The sequence below is a fragment of the Buteo buteo genome, chromosome 23, assembly GCF_964188355.1.
Source record: "Buteo buteo chromosome 23, bButBut1.hap1.1, whole genome shotgun sequence".
In the NCBI taxonomy this organism is placed as follows: domain Eukaryota; kingdom Metazoa; phylum Chordata; class Aves; order Accipitriformes; family Accipitridae; genus Buteo; species Buteo buteo.
In genome coordinates, this window is record NC_134193.1 from 6,801,997 (window position 1) to 6,818,237 (window position 16,241).

Here is a 16,241-nt window from a genome sequence, read left to right on the forward strand (position 1 = left end):
AAGGCAAAATATTGCTGATAGTTACTTTCACTAAGAGGATGTCTTCTATGCAGAGCTCCTTAACAGGACATTTTCCTAGATGAAATCAATCCTAAAGAGCAACAAGAGAGCTATGCACCAGTGCAGTCCTACAAAAGGCCTCCAAAATGAAGGCAGTACACCAGCCTTGCTGAATCTACAAAAATATCCTTAAATTCAATTACAGCTATAGCCAGAGTAGAGCCCATAGAGACTAGTAAGTGAACCCAACTAATACTCTCTCCTCCTTCTCTCCTGACATGCTTTGCAATGGCTTTCTTCAGAAACTTGAGTTCTGCAGACATGGGGCGACAGACCATGAGGAATTACCCTGGCTTGATCGATTCAGTCATGACTTATGCCCAGAACTGTGTGGCTTCTAACCGACCTGATGATAAGGTACCAGATGCTCACTCCGAGCTGTTTGCTAGAGTTCAGCCACATAGTTAATAATTACAACTTTGGGAATATCTCCAAATCCTTTTCAAACAAACACAGGAGGGGACTGGACTCTTTGTGGCTGCTCTTTTCCTTCCAGATCCCATGTGATCTGTTGTAGGATTGCAAGTTCTCTGTGCTCTGGGCCTGAAGTAGAGGTGGGTTTTACAATTTCCCTTTACCAAACACAGAGACACAGCAAAATATTTTGGCTCCTGACCCCCCAATATACTTTCCTCCCTTCCCCTCCCACCTTGGGATCCTTCCAGCATCTTAACCTCCATCTCTTGCTCTTCCCACCACCACATCTCTCCATCCAGCAGGACTCAAGTATATAGACCCCAGATTGGCATCACATTCAGCAGGAAGCCAGGAGCTGCCAGTCCCCTAACTGTGACTCTGATTGCTCTGTGTAAACAGCACTTACCTTGGACAAAATAGTGTTTGTAGCCACATTTTCGGGAGTTCAACACCTGTGATACTAGCCAGACACCCTAAAGTCCTCAATGCCCAACAAAGTACCAAAATTTTTTCAAATGAGCTCAGGATTGAGCAAATCCTCTTTTGGGGACAGCTTTTGCAAGAAGATCAGTTTCAGCAGCACATACTGAACACAGCTCTTTAGAAATGTAACCACATGTTTTGGTGTTGGTTACAGGTATCTAGTGAAAATTCTCCCTTGCTCTACGTTGGGCACTCTGACCTCCAGGTAAAGGAGGCTTAAAAGCCTGTTCTTCGTAAAAAGTGTCCCCTAATCTGTACCTGTGACTTGGATAAAGTCATTGGAAGTGGACTATGGCAAGAGGAAGACCTTCAAGAGTTGGCATTTCATAGTGGGCAGTTTGCTATAACCACCCTCTGCACTCTCTTTTCCTGTTTATCAACTTGTCTGTGACAGTGGGACCTAACAAGGCTCACTGAGTCAGCTCACTGAGATCCACAATATAACATTTGGGCTACGTGGCCTTCATTCATGTCTAGTCTACCTCCTTCTACCTTCCCGTCCATTGCTACCTTAAGCAGGGTCAGGAGCTTATTTTGTATAACTGCTAAAAAGCTAATTATGGCATGGTATATATGCTCTCCATAGCTATAGCAATGTGCTGCTCCATATTTTTCTGCCTAATGTGATGCTTGCATTTTTATTCTGGGGGTGATTTCAGTCTGTGGAGAATTGCATCTGCATCCTGCACAACCTTTCCTACCGCCTGGATGCTGAAGTTCCCAACAAATACACCCAACTGAACCACATGGCCAGGAGCGTTTATATGGACAAAACTCTCACAGGCTGTTTCAACAGCAGAAGTGGTAAAATGGAGGTAAGATGTGCTGCAGAGGCTTGGAAATGTGATATTCAGCCCCAGGCAGGGGCTGCAAGTGAAGAGCAGGATCTGAGCTTCCAGTTTCTTACCTCTTTGTAGAATGATGAGTACGGTGTTCCCCTTCCCGAGGAGGATTTTAAACCCAAAGGACCCAGCTGGCTCTACCACTCCGATGCCATCCGCACCTATCTGTCCCTGATGGATCAGAGCAAGAAGGATGCCACCCTGGAAGCTTGTGCTGGAGCTCTGCAGAACCTCACTGCGAGCCGAGGGCTGGTAAGCACTCTTCTCTCTTCTGCATACATGCAGCCAAACATGTCAGCACTTTACAGTAATCAGAAAGGAAAATGTCCTCCTTAAACTTCAGGGCACTATTGCAAGTCTTTCCACAGTGGATGCTCCAGCTGAGGTATTTATTAATGCCAAAAATAGGGTCTCATGGAGGGCTATAATCAGTATCCCAAGGGTCTATCCCAGATCCCTACACTGGGTTTCCAGGTTTCCCCAGTCTGATGGTCATACTACCAGCATCTACTGGTATTGGCACCCGCCACCCAGGACACCAGTGAGGATGTGCCCAGATGTGCACATGTCGACAGATGTCATTAAAGGAGAGAGAAAGGATGTGCAGGCACCACTACCTGTGTGTGTTTTTTTAAGTGGGAGGTGGCTCTAATAACAGGGTGGATTGTGCTGTGGATTGTGGCTTGTCCTCACATCAGAGTTGCTTGTAAAATAGCTCTGACAGATGTCCTAACCCATAGGTATGGCAGTGTGGAGGTGACAGGGACTGCATGACACTGTGGGTATTGTGGGAGCTAGGGCATGGTGAGGGACACATCACGACAGCAGCTCTGCTGTGCCCAGTTTCGCTACTGTGGGCATGTCCTTGCAGGCTGCATTCACGTGGACAAACCTCAACTTGTCTGTTTGTGTCGAACTTCATCAATTCCAATTTAAATAAGATGGCTAGGGAGATAAAGAGATAATTATTTCATACGTAGGAGAGGCGTGTCACGTGTGCAAAGCGTTCCACCCAGAAACACGGAGTGACTCACGAAAGGAGCCTTCGCTGCTAGGACAGCATTAACCTGCCAGCTCTGATCTGCTGGGAGCTTTTGTTACGAGTCTGTCAATGTGAAATACTTTGGGAACCTTTTTTTTGGCCGTTTAACCAAGCAGTGCCACTAACAACAAGGTGGAGAGAGACTGTCACAGTATGGGTAGAGCTATGTGCTCCACGGAAATAAGAAGCCTTTCAGTAATCAACATCATTACACAAGAATGTCTTTTGGGAAGGGGGGAAGAAAACAAACAAAAACCAGCTCTGACAGCGTTGAAGTAACTTATTTCAGCCTTCTGGTTGGAATTTGCCTGGATGTGCAGAAGTGGCTTCTCCTTTCAAGGGTCTTATTCCATCTCAGAGCTAGAGTTGTGGTGGGTTGCTGGGTTTGCTGTCACCTGAAGGAAAAGGAAGCAGAGGACAAGCTTACAAAGCTTACTGTAATCTTTTAGCTTAAAGAGGATGGCTCCAAATCTCTTCTCAGACTCCACTTTACACATCCCAGTCCTGTTGGTGTGAAACTGTAACATGGCACATGTGCCTCCTGGAGCATAGGAGGGAAATTGGGTCTCATCCCACTGGAAGAGGGTTGTCTTCCAGCCCATTCCCTCCATTCCCATGTCACTGTTGATGGACACTGATGGTGACAATCTCCAGCAGCCTTTCTGGTGGGGCAGTAGCTGAGAAGTTCAGTTTAAACTCTATCAATAAGAGGGCAATTTATTAAGGGTATGTGCTTCAATGTCCATGAACACTCATCTGTATTGGGTACATCCTGAGATCTTCTAGATTTACATAAGCAAACATGAGATCAGGATCCAAGAAGAGTAATTTTGGTCTTCAGATTGTTTTTTAAAGGTATCCATTAGCTGTTCCTATTCCACCACAGCCTATTACTTGTAGCATGGCAGGGAGCTGCAAGGGTGTTGAGATGGGCAAGGGAAACATGGACATGGGGGTGAAACTTCAGCTTTTGGGAATATCAGTTGGGTAAGCATCTGTCCCCACTCAGGCTCCAGAAAGAGGACAGAAGTACCAGTTGTATCACAGAAGATGAGGCTGACTTTGCAAATGTCTGTGAAGAGGGGAAAATGACAAAGTAAGTGGGACTATGGTAGCAGAAGAAGGTATTATACAGATGCTTATTTTATAGTGTAGTCATGTTTGTCTGGCCCCGTACATCATTCCAGTTGTATTCTCCTGGCTATAGAAGTCATGAGACATCTCTGTTCTGCCTCCTAGATGTCCAACGCAATGAGCCAATTGATTGGTTTGAAGGAAAAAGGTTTGCCTCGCATAGCACGGCTCCTCCAGTCCAACAGCTCTGAAGTTGTCCGGTCTGGGGCTTCTTTGTTGAGCAACATGTCCCGGCATCCTGTTCTCCACAAAACCATGGGTAAGTAATTTCCACCACAGTGGATTCCAGAACACTGTCTAGTTTCTAACTCTCTAATATCTGCCCATCTTGCTTTCTAAACCCCATAATAGGACTCCAAAATTGGTGCAAAGCAGTGTCATTTCTCGTGGTCAAAAGGACAGTTGCAGGTGATATCTGCAGGCTTAATTAACAAAATGTGTCCTATCTGCAGGATCATAAGGATGATAGTGTTTTGGGAACTGAGTTGGACTTGACTACCTGTGACCAACATCATTGCCCTTCCGGAGGCCTGCAGCACTTATTTTGTCTCTGAAAATCAAGTGATTACTATTATGCCACTACTGTCCAACATTATTAGTGTCTCCTTCCAGAGATAACACTGCATTCTTGCATTGAATAGTGCTAACACAAATAGTATCATTCACTTGTGCTAGGTTTTATTTAAATGTTGATTGGAACATTCCACCTCTTTAGCTCACCAGGTGCTCCCAGATGTATCACGTCTCCTGTCATTCCAGTCTGGAAATACCAACAGCTATGGCGAGATCATGACATCAGCTTGTTACACTCTGAGGAACCTCATCATGTCCAACCCACACCTGGGAAAGTCTTACTTGACAAGCAACATGCTAAATAATGTAGTAAGCCTGTGCCGAAATGGGTGAGTTTGGGGCGGAAGGCACGGAGAGGGTCATAGATAGACGTTTTTGAGCCCATATACTCTGTGCAAAGCCAGATTAACCCCAGAGCCTTCTCCGCACCCTTCAGAGCCATAGTAAAGCATTATTCTTTTCCTGTGCTTGTAAATTGAGAGCCAATAAAATTCAAGCATGTTGGTAGATAGAAATCCTCAGCGCTGGTTTCCTGGAAACAGGCATGAGCCATCCAGGGTGGGGTTTGTAAAGGGGCCTCAGGAAATTTGCTGGTTGAATTTTAAGAAATCCTAAAAAGAACTGAAGCACCAACATCTTAAACCCTTTTAAAAATCCCAGCCCTCAAAACAGGAGATATTAGTATGCAGCCTGACTGCCTAGCACCTGGGCTTCCCACTCACAACTTCCTGCAAACCTTATCATGAAGGTGAGGTCTGAGATTCAAGCACTGCTGATACATTGGGGTTGTGCTTAGCTTTAACGTTCAGATTTGTTCATCTTTCTGTTGAAACATCCACCTCAAGTGGCAAAGATGCAGCTGTGATGATACATATATATATGTACCTCCACTGGTCTACTCACATATATTTTAGAACAACTGAGCAATCTCAATGTATTTTACCACTTTCTCTTTTAGGACTTGGTTTGAGTTTTGGTGGTAGTAATTCTGTCCTGCTTGTTATCCATACTCCCTACAGCCCTGTGCAAAAGCTTGTCAACCTTTGCCCACCTGTATGTTCATTTCTGGCCAAACTGGTGTTAAATTTACATGATCTTTGACCACCTACTCTCCTTCCTAAACTTTCATCTTTCCTATCATGTCCTTGTTTTAAAATACCTTATACAAGTAACCTATTGTTTTCTGTTGTGAAAAGACATTTGCATGCCTTTTCCATCATCCTTTGATAAACCACTTACAATCCATCACTTGTTTCATGGCAGCAGAGGGACTCAGTCATTAGAAGTGGCTTCCTTGTTTAGGTTGAATCTCAGCCAATGAACATCCATCAGTTTGCTGCTTTTATACGCTTCCACTTCTACAACAAGCCCAATTAACATGAAACCCATCCCTCTTCTAAGTCTTCATTGTTTTGAATAGTATTTACTTCTGCCTATAGTCCCTCTTTGGATCCCTCAGACCAGTTGTCAGCTAATTTACTACTTCAGCAAAGTGTTGCACAACTGGGGTTGTGTGTACCTTAATTGTCTTGACTGCTTTGTGTGATGAGCTTTGTTTGCAATGACTCACTAAACTGTGAGGAGTTACTAAACTCTGGGGATGTGTTCAGTGTGTTCCTTCTGTCTGTATCACAAATTCCTTCTGAGAAACTCCCCAGTTCTTACAACGTCCAAAACCTGAATTGTTCCTTTTCCTCCATTAATCTTTTTTGTCCCCAAAGGTTTTTATGCTCTCAATTTTTTAGAAAAAATTACAATTTACACCCAGGACTAATCTTCACTTATTCGAGCCATATCATTTCAGGCTGTTCCCATGGAGCACATGTGAAAGAGACCTCCCCTCTAGTGAATCGGACACTTGCTAGTTCACAAGTTATCTAACTTTTCCCACTTTCCTGTGTAGCCTGTGAAGATAAACAAGAAATTTTAGGGTTGGATTTGTCCAGTCCTACATCAGAAAGAGCCTCACCCACTCCCTGATGGTAATAACTAGATCCGACATCTCTACTGGGGGCTGTTACCTAGGTTGGATGCAGACCCCATGCTGCCCACACTGATGCTGAATGTGGTGAGTTCCATGCTATCAACCTCCTCCATCCCAGCACCACAGCCAGCAGAAATAGAGAACAGACGAGGTCTCAGTGGTGACCAAATCACCATGGAGAACACCATGCCATGTTGCACCTTGTTAGTATTTTGCAGAGTTTTCTCTGTTAATCTGCCTCAGTTTCCCTGTGGACACGCCTCCTTCACCTCCAGCACTGGTGTTGATTTGGTTGGTGTGTCTGCATAGTGCCTCCCTGGCATATGTTTCTTCTTCCACCCAACAAATCTTTACCTATATTTCTGAACTGGTCTCTCATTGCATTTGAAAATGTAAATCATTTGTTTAACATGCTCAAACAATTTTATATTCATATTTTAGTAAGAGCTTCCAGGTTACAGACAAGTAAGTTATGGAAGTTTTCCTTTCCTGTGTTCTTCTCAAATGCCAGCCAGTACTCCTTAAAGCTGAGGTCTCTTTTTCTTGATGTTTCTTGTAGCTGTATTCTGAGTGAAAGGCATAAGTGGTTCAACAGTTTATCTGATAGCTGTGGTTTCTTCTCCTTCCTGGAGCATCCCAATTAAATAATTGTCTCCATCTCCTGCATATTACCTCATCTATGACACGGGCATCATAGTGGTGATGGTGTTCGTTCACTCTTTGTTATGTTTAATCCAAGTTGCCAAAATATTGAATATTACCTTCTCTTTTTGTTGGTGTTTCTGAAAAATCAAGCTACTCTTACTGATTTATTGTGATGTCTGATGACCTTTTCATCTTTGCTCTCCAACTGTCTGAAAAATATTCTTCTGCTCATTTTCAAGTGACAGTATTTCACTAATAAAATTATCATTTTCCCAGTAATTCTACTGGCTGCACTAAAAGCTTTTCTCCAAAATCTCTTTCTGTACTTTAGAGCATCAGATTTGCAGTTCATCTCTCAATCCCTTTATCACTGATTTGTTTCAGTTTCTCTTTGTTCATTCACTTTTCACACCTTTTCTATTGTACAATTTAATTCTGCAGTTTAATTCTACCATAACATTTTACCAAAATTCATCTTGCACGCAACTCCGGTCTTTCATTGATTCTTTTCTGTGGAAGAGAGTTCTTCTCATCCACACATATCCAATTTCCCATTTCTTCCAAAGATTGCACCCTGATATCAATTTTGTAAATTTAAGACATCCTGAAGAAATCCTTCTTCCAGGAATTCCTTGGCATGTCCTCTGACATACATAAGGTTCTTGATATTTTTGTCCTTTGAGGAAACATTATCTTCCCCCATTATTGGATATGCATGTAAAAAATCTTTGTCTTTTTTGCTGCCCTCATGCTTACCTCCCTGCCCCACCACCTCCTTCTGATCAGGTTCTTGTTTGTGTTTCACTGAGTCAATAGTTTTTTGGATGACTGCTGCCACTGCCACCAGTGGACACCTTCCTTGCTGTCTTTCAACAAATTTTTACAAGTAATTCTATTTGCAAAAAACAGGCTGTCCTTAAAATCAAATTTGATTTTCAGGCAACTTGTTTTTAAGCAAGTTTTTCCCCAAATCATCTGTCCTTGATATTCTGCTCCATGTTATACACTGCTATAGTCACACCATTCCCAGCACTTTTGTTTAGGATATGCTGCTTTACATAATGAAATTGTTGTCACAGCTCCATCACTTCATGTTTAATCTTTTTATACCTAAATAGTAGCAGTATGAAACAGAATCAGTATCAATCCTTCAAATTAAGAGTGGAGAAATTCTTTTGTCTGAATTTGTAGATGGCTCAGATACCAGATGCTGGTAACTTTGGTTTGAAAAGAAAAAATCTTTTGAGGTATGCTCTGAAGATATAATGGCAAAAAGTATGTATTTGGCATCATTAGAAGCAAATTAAAAAAAAAAAAATAAAAAAAATTACTCTAGCTTAGAAAGAGAAACAACATGAAACAATGTATCCTTGAAAGAGTGTTCAGGACATGTACTGACCATCTAATCACAGATACATTTGGGTTTATTGTTTTTTAATGGCTTTGCAGCCACCAACAACATTTCAGCCACAAAATTTTTTTAAACATCGTCATTCTGGTGACAGGGCATAGGATGCTTATAACCAGAGAAGTGATTTTGCAATAAAACCTAGTTCTTCCGTCCCAAAACTTTGCTCAAGAATTTCTGATTGTCTGCAGCTCCCCCACTCCTTCACACAATACCAATGTGTATAAGCTGCACAATCACTTTGGAATTTATGACCATGTTAAACTTGCTCATTTCTTTGGTAACAACTGCTCTTTATGTTAGAGAAATACCCCTAAATTTACTGAATGCAGTTACATTCCTGCCCTTTCACACTCAGAGTACAGTGCTTGCAGGTCCCAAATTCTTGATGACCACTGTCAGTCCCATTTCTCGTAGCCTGATGAGGACTGTTTTGAGGACACAACGTTTTGTGAAGCTGTATCATACAGGGAGGGTCCTGAGTCTGGTCTCATACCTCTCCATCACCCTGGCCAAGACAGGCTGAGGCTGTTGCACTGAACCCAGGTCAGGAGTCTCCCACAGACAGGACGAGGTCCAGGAGATCAGAAGCAGTGATAAGAACCAGCAAGGAGGTTTATATCTAGGTTGTTGTATGAAATGTTCCAAAATTATAAAAGGTACTGCTATGACTCATGGTTTCGGAGCTGTTACGTGAGCAAGTATCTATTAACTTGTGCTGAGTAAGGACTTATGGTTGCAGATGTTGTTATTACAAATGCTCCCATCTCCTTCATCCTCACCAGGCAGCACAGAGCCCTTTCCTCTGCTGCTCTCCTGAGAGATTCGCCCACACTGTCCCTACAGACTCCAGGCAAGGATTGGCACCATTTCCCTTGTCTTTCACTCTCCCAAATTTCACACTCCAGAAACACTCCTTCAGCTCAGTTTAATGCTCGTTTTTGCACTCAAGTCCTCCCCTCTTTTTCATTTGTCATGTTCTGGTCCCAGAGGTTGTTGTCACATAACATTGCTGAGAGGGCAAGGAAGGTTTTATTGACAGTCCTCCATCAAGTCTAGCCAGCTTCCCAGATGGAGATGGGCTTATTTAAAGGCTGTCGGTAATGCATGTGGGTTGCTGCTCTGTGGCCTGCCATAATTCACCAGGGTTGCTTTCATCTTCCCAGCTCCTGTCCAAAAGCAGCCGAAGCTGCTCGCCTCCTCCTGACAGATCTTTGGTCGAACAGGGAGCTCCAGAGTGTGCTCAAGCAGGTAAGGAAAACGCTTTTCTGCTTTTCGGCTGACAAGAACAACCCTGGTCTTGACTCACTCGCTGAAGACGGTGAGTTTGCAAAGGCCGTGATTCAGCAGCGAGTACGGGCAGTGGCTGGGAGGAGCCCGGGGCACTGGGAGGACCACGATGCTCTCAGCACACGGGCACCCGCCTAAGATCCAAGCAAGAGGCAGCAAGTCACAACCGCAGCTGCCAGGACTGACTTTAGGGACCAAGTGAACAGCAGCGTGTCTGTGTCAGGCAGCTTGCACCCTGGGGAGGTTGCTAGCTTAGGTGGGCTCTTCCACGATGGTCCTGGAGTCGAAGCTGTCCTGTGTGCATGGCATTGCTCTGTGCTGAGAACAGACCTGGATGTTTTGCACTAGCTTGGGAGATTCCCTTCAATTGCAGTCCATCGTGTAGGATCCAGCTTGTCCCAACAGGTCCCTGGCAAGATTCCTTCTCTCTTTCCCCCCATTTTCTTCTGTGTCCATAATCCTACCCTGTGGTTACATCACCCCTACAGTCAGGGTAATCTTTTAAACCAAGAGGAGGAGTATTTAGGATTTGTTTTCTCCCTGCAACAGAAACTGTGAAAGTGCAGAGCCAGATGGGGCACCGAGCCAGCTTCCAGCTCCCAGTGGCTTTCTTTGAACAAGCTGGGTTTTTCCAACTCAACAGCAGCAGCACCTGCAGAGAGTAAAGGGCCAAATTAAAGAGAAGGAGTAACATCCACAAAGGGGAGTACCCTGGGGGCAGGAAGGTAGAGAGTACCTAAATACCGTTCTTATATTAACGGTTAGGGACTTTCTCCATAGGAGCTTGTGTAGCTTTGTGCTAGGCTCTGCTCAGGAGCATGTGCCAACTCATTTTGATGTGATTGAGTCACTCCTGTGTTCACACAGATGTTCATTGCATAGGTACACATCAGACGAGAAGGATGGGAGTCCGCAAGGATATATGCATCATGCATATATCTTTGCTGTTTTTTCCAGGATGAGGAATAAGATGAAATATTATTCAGTGAAGGATTAAGTAAAGGTTTCCTCCAGTGAAGCTGGAGAAATCCAGTTCTTGGTGGACGGAAAACGATGCAAAGAAGATGAAGTCCATCAATAAGGGTGACGTATTGAAGGCACACAGAGGGAGGACAGAGGAGGTTGTCTGAGAATGAAGCACACTTTTTAAGTGGAGGATAGCTGTTGAAGTGGGGCAGGAGGCTTTCTCTCCCAGCAATAGATAGCTATCAGTTTTGAAATTGATATGCGCTCACTGCACTTCATATACATCTGCTTTTTCAGCAAGGATTTGATAAGAACATGATGGGATCTTTAGCTGGAACAACATTCAGGACCCTGTCCTCCAGATTTTAGGAGCCTCTCCACACGCGTTCAGGCTGCAGGTGAGAATGGGGCCCTCATGCATGGGGAAGGGGTGGTTTTGGGGGCAAACGAGTGGAGCGTGAACCCTATGAGCTCTTTGCTGTTTTTAATCTCCCCTGAAGTGGGTTTGTGAGATTTTAATCCCAAATCTTATCAGCCCAAACTGCAAAGTGTTTGTTTCGATGAAAGGTCATAAATTGTGCAGTCCTGGGTTTAGTGCAGGTGTTGCCCACACTACACAGCTATGTATTTTAGACATGCTCAGCACAGATGCCATAGGACAAACCTGCTGGACTTAACTGTGCCTCATGTGTCTTCCTTACTTACTTTGCCAAGCAATAACTGATTAATTGCATTTTGCCAAATCCTCTCAGGTGGGGCTTTTCACAGGAATCTCTCTGACAGTACTTTCATTCCTGAATTTTGAATAATGTTATCCAGATAGTGTCAGTAACATGCAATTAATTCCAGCACATGCTATGGCATTAACCATCACCCCTAGGGACTTTTTGAGCACTTAATAATCTGCCTGTAAGCCTCACATCAAAATTTGGAACTTCATGCTGTCGTCTGAAAAATCCCAGTAGAGAAACCAGGTTAGAGAAATCGTGGGCAGACTTTTCAGGGCATCATTATGGTTTTTTCTTCAGTGTGAAATGAGGATTGAATCTGTAAGGTACTTTTGGTTCATAATTCCCACTGAAGGAAAAAGCTTTAAGCACTTTTCAAATATCTGATGTCTCTATGATGGGGATTGAGATTATCCAAAATGAATTATTTGCTCTCTTCCCCAACATGCTCTTTGCACAGTCCTCAGGTAAGACGAAATGGTGCAAAAGCCCATTGCTTTCCTCTGCCCAGGTGTGGATTTCACTTCTTGCTCTGTTGGGGTGTTTCCACTGAGACTCAGAGGAGCATGGAAGTCTAGGGTGAAAAGCTATGGGGAGTACAGAAACTGGGTACAGGACAAGAAAAAGATTTAAAACTGGTTTTGAATGTAATGAAAAGATTTCTTGAATGCTCTAATTACCTGGGCTTTTGGTTTTTGTTTGTTTTTCTCCATTTCAGAATTTGGAATTGGTTCATGTCCAGGAAGACAACCCTTTCACATTTACTTAGGATGTTAAAGATGTAGAGTGTTTCTGAGTTTAACTCAACTGTAAAGCAAACTAAACATATGGATTTCATGTGGATGATACTGATATTTTTAAGCATTTTCTTCTTTTTAGGGGGAGAAGGGACTTCTATTGAGGTTATACTTTCTTGATGTCAATAATTATTTTTTTTTTTTGCAAAGAGTGTGTCTGTGTAACTATGTACGTGTCGCTGTGTATGTGTGCATGCAGGCAACATACATGCGCACACATGGTGAGTAGGATCTCCCTCCAGGCTTAGTCCCCTGTCGTCCACCGAAAGTCGGTGTAAGTTGTGCAGTTTAACCCCCTTGCAGAGTTTTTTCCAATTCCACCCGATCCATGCACCAAATACTGCCACACTAAAAACATGTCACAACCTATTTTTACCCACAAGTATAAAAATGACCAATTTTAGGTCCCCCATTGGATATGGCCATTATAAACAGATACACACAACAATACTCTTCTTTACAAAGGCTGGTTATTCCTAACATTTATAAACACAAGCTTCTTTTCTGCTTATGAATTTTTCTCCAATGAGCTCTTCTAGTTATTAGTATTTTCTTTCCTGTCACGTGAACTCTTTATCTCAAGAAGCAAATTGACGTCTGCAAACTCTCTCCCGGGTCTCAGTAACCCTTCTCAGAAGCTGTATGTGAGGGGACAATTGCAACACATCTGCAGAGCATGAATATTACTGGGTCCCGAACCATTTTGAGTGCCAGAACAACTCAATCTCGTGACTGTACCTGGACAAATGTGGCATTTGAGAAGCTGAGCTGGAGACAGGCAAAGTGTTTTTCCCCTGGGATCACTGACCGCCACACAGGACTGAAAAAAGTGAGGGATGTGGCCTTTTTAATCACATATTGGTTTTACTGATCAATGTAAAGAAATAGTATTAATATGCAAAGGAATGTAAGCACTTGTGTGAAGTCAGGTTTGGAAATATTTTATTTCTTGTGATCTTTAATTACATGAATCACCCTGTGATGCTAAGGCTGTGATAGAGGACTGCTGAACTCATTTCAGGGCAACCCACTTCTTATGACAGGAACCATGTGATGAAAGAGGCTGATCTTCCTCTCTCCAGAAGAAAAATATTCTCTACCTGTCCCCAGAGGGGCTGCAGCTCAGATCCACAGGGAAAGAACCAGCTGAGGATGCATTTGCTGGCTGTCCAACACACATGGTTATTGCTTCGTCAAACAGTGCAGGGGCACAGGATCCCGTTTTGCAAATATCAGGGATGCAGGAGGTGCTTGGGAAGGATGAATTATGAGCCTGGAAAGGGAAAAACACTCTGATTTTTTGCAAGTGTCAGACTCCTAAATTGGCGGAAATTAGCATGTCCCCATTCACTTCACAGAAATGGGGTGATTTGTGCCCGCTAAAGAACCGTCCATGAAGTCCAGATTTGCTCTGACACAGCTCTAGAGCTAAGAAATGCGGTCCACTTGTTCGTCCCCCATTTAGACCATAGGGAGCGCATGTCCACAGAGGGAGATCATTTTCCAGCTGTTTTTTCTCTTGGACTACAAAGGGTGGCTTAATCTTGTGCACTTTAATGAGCAGCAACTATTTGCTTGCCTTCACCCACGTTCAGTCCAGAGCTTTCTGTGCTGAGCTCCCAGCCAAATGAGAGAGAAACAAAGCACCTTTGAAGTGGAGAGCTAGAACCAGGCGAATCCGGTAGGACAGTTTCAGGAGCATTTAAAGAGCAGCAAAGGAGCCCCAGCCCTTGGGCATGCCCTTGCCATACCTGCCAACTCTTCCCTAGCTGGATGTATATTCTCAGATGCACAGTTCAAAATGTTTTCAGCAAGACTCAAGACTATGGATGTCCGAAATGGTTGCAGCATCCACAGGCAGGATTGTTACAGTTTTGGTGTAAAAGTATGTTGTGTGCAATTTTGCATTCGGATTTGTTCCTGTAATTACATGTTCGACAGAAGTCCTGGGAGCTAATGTTTTTCTCTGTAAAATTAATTGGGCAAACCTAACTACAAAATGTAATGATGGAATATTGAGGAAATCCATTCTAATTGACTGTTATTTAGGCTTTATTTTAAAACACTGCTGCTGCTTTCACTGGTAATGCAGTTTGCTGGATGGCTGTATGAGGCACAAAGAGCTGTAGCTATATGATCATCATCTCACAATTAAATTTACAAGTACTGGAGATTTCGTTATTAAGTGTTAGACTCAATGAGACAGATACATCATTCACACAAATTTTATTAAGTACAGCAAAGTTGGTTTTTTCCAAAGCTAATAAAGAGATAGAAATAAAATCTGTCTCCATCCTCAGAGATTTTCAAAACATGACTGGGCACAGCCCTGAGCAATCTCATCTAGCTTTGACATTATCCCTGCTTTGAGCTGGGCAGACCAGAGAGGTTCCTTCCAATCTAATTTTTTTTATGATGCTGTATGTTACTGCTTTCATACCTCAAAAAATAGCTAACTCAAGAAAGCAGCAGGCTGTGTGAATTGTAACCACTCTGCCATCCCAGGGCTATTTTGCAGCTATTTCTTCCCCAGGAAATTCTCTGACGCTCAACTCTATTTTCCTCTCAGTCTCTCTTTTTAAAATCTGGACTACAGACTCCACCCAAGTCACTGAAGTGATACTGATGCCCAATTGTGAGAAGAGAAAGGAAAATCAGACTTATCAGGGTAACTGGCATTGCTCATAACCAGCAGTTTCAGGAACTCAGTGAGGTTTCCTCCATCATAAATGGATGCTGTTTTCATCTCCAACAATATTTTTTTTTTTCATTCTAGGGAGGTATTGTTTCTTAAAGGCATGTTTTTAACTGTGACATCTTCTTCGATGAGCTGGTTTCCTGTTTCTTGCTTATTTAAGAGCCAAGGTAGGCCATACCCCCAATGACAGGGATGAGGGCAGGTCTACAGCACGTAGCACATGCCCTGGGTCATAGTGATGGAGAATTACTGAGGAGGGAAGGACCATAACTAGCAGCACCGTTAGCTCTGCTGGCAGCAGAAGTAAGAGCAGTTGGGGCCTGATTTGTGCACAGGACACACAACCATGTAAATAAATACCATACTTGTTTGTCCTGGACTTAGCAGAGCTTTTTTTGGTCTATTTTCTCATAAATGCTTTGTTTGTTTTGTGTATGTACAATCCAACCCACCCCAGCATTTCAGAAGCCTCATGGACAAGTAGAAGGCAGTAGGCAGTTTTATTCCTCTCTGACCCCACACCAGTTTGAGACCAACTTAGCCTACCAGTCCATAGCTATACAGTGTATTCTGTAAGATATAGGTATGTGAGAATAATGTATCAGAGTTTTGTTTTGGCTGTACTGTATGTATTTGCTTCACTGGAAAAGCTGAAATCAATAAAAATAGCTGAAATTTCTTCAAGCTTCTCATTTTTTATGGTTTTATTTTGGTTGTCTTGCCAGTGTTAGGAAAGAATAAAGCGTCTGTTTGAAATGTTCATAAAAGCCTGTTACCCTGCAGCAGTGATCAGTCTGGACTACCCTGCCTTATGCCAATATGAGTAACGAAGCTGTAAATCCCGTTTCCTCCACCATTACATCCTTGGCAAGCCTCAGTGAGTTTCTCTCCCATGAGTTTTTACAGTCACCACTTCAATCCATGAAAAATTTAATTATCGATAGCATCATTTGTGTCACTGCTGTATGGTTTCAAAGCTTGTTTTGGGGAAAACCCCCACACCTTAGTTTCTTCTGAACCTGGCTCATATGAGCTGTGTTTGAAGCTTTCTAGGTCTTACATTTAAAAACTGTGACGAGTTTCTCTTTGGTCCAGTCTGGAAAGTCCCAGGACACAGACCAGTTCCTCAGACAGACCCATTAGCTTGTCACATGCAGTGACCTTCTCTGAACCT

General features: G+C 43.2%; 1 protein-coding gene across 2 annotated transcripts in view; it reads left to right on the forward strand.

Annotated features, from left to right (window-relative positions):
* The window catches only part of PKP1 (plakophilin 1), a 47,065-nt gene extending 31,073 nt beyond the window's left edge, over positions 1-15,992 (forward strand). The window contains exons 7-14 of one of the 2 annotated variants that reach the window (XM_075055345.1): positions 303-417; positions 1,620-1,775; positions 1,878-2,054; positions 4,084-4,237; positions 4,694-4,880; positions 9,755-9,839; positions 11,142-11,242; positions 12,291-15,985. In XM_075055345.1, coding sequence (XP_074911446.1) covers positions 303-417; positions 1,620-1,775; positions 1,878-2,054; positions 4,084-4,237; positions 4,694-4,880; positions 9,755-9,839; positions 11,142-11,213 — 946 coding nt within the window. In that variant the 3' untranslated portion in view covers positions 11,214-11,242; positions 12,291-15,985. Of the gene's footprint in view, positions 1-302; positions 418-1,619; positions 1,776-1,877; positions 2,055-4,083; positions 4,238-4,693; positions 4,881-9,754; positions 11,243-12,290 lie in introns of both variants that reach the window. The other variant, XR_012654107.1, reaches the window with a different exon arrangement.
* Positions 15,993-16,241: the final 249 nt, after the last annotated feature.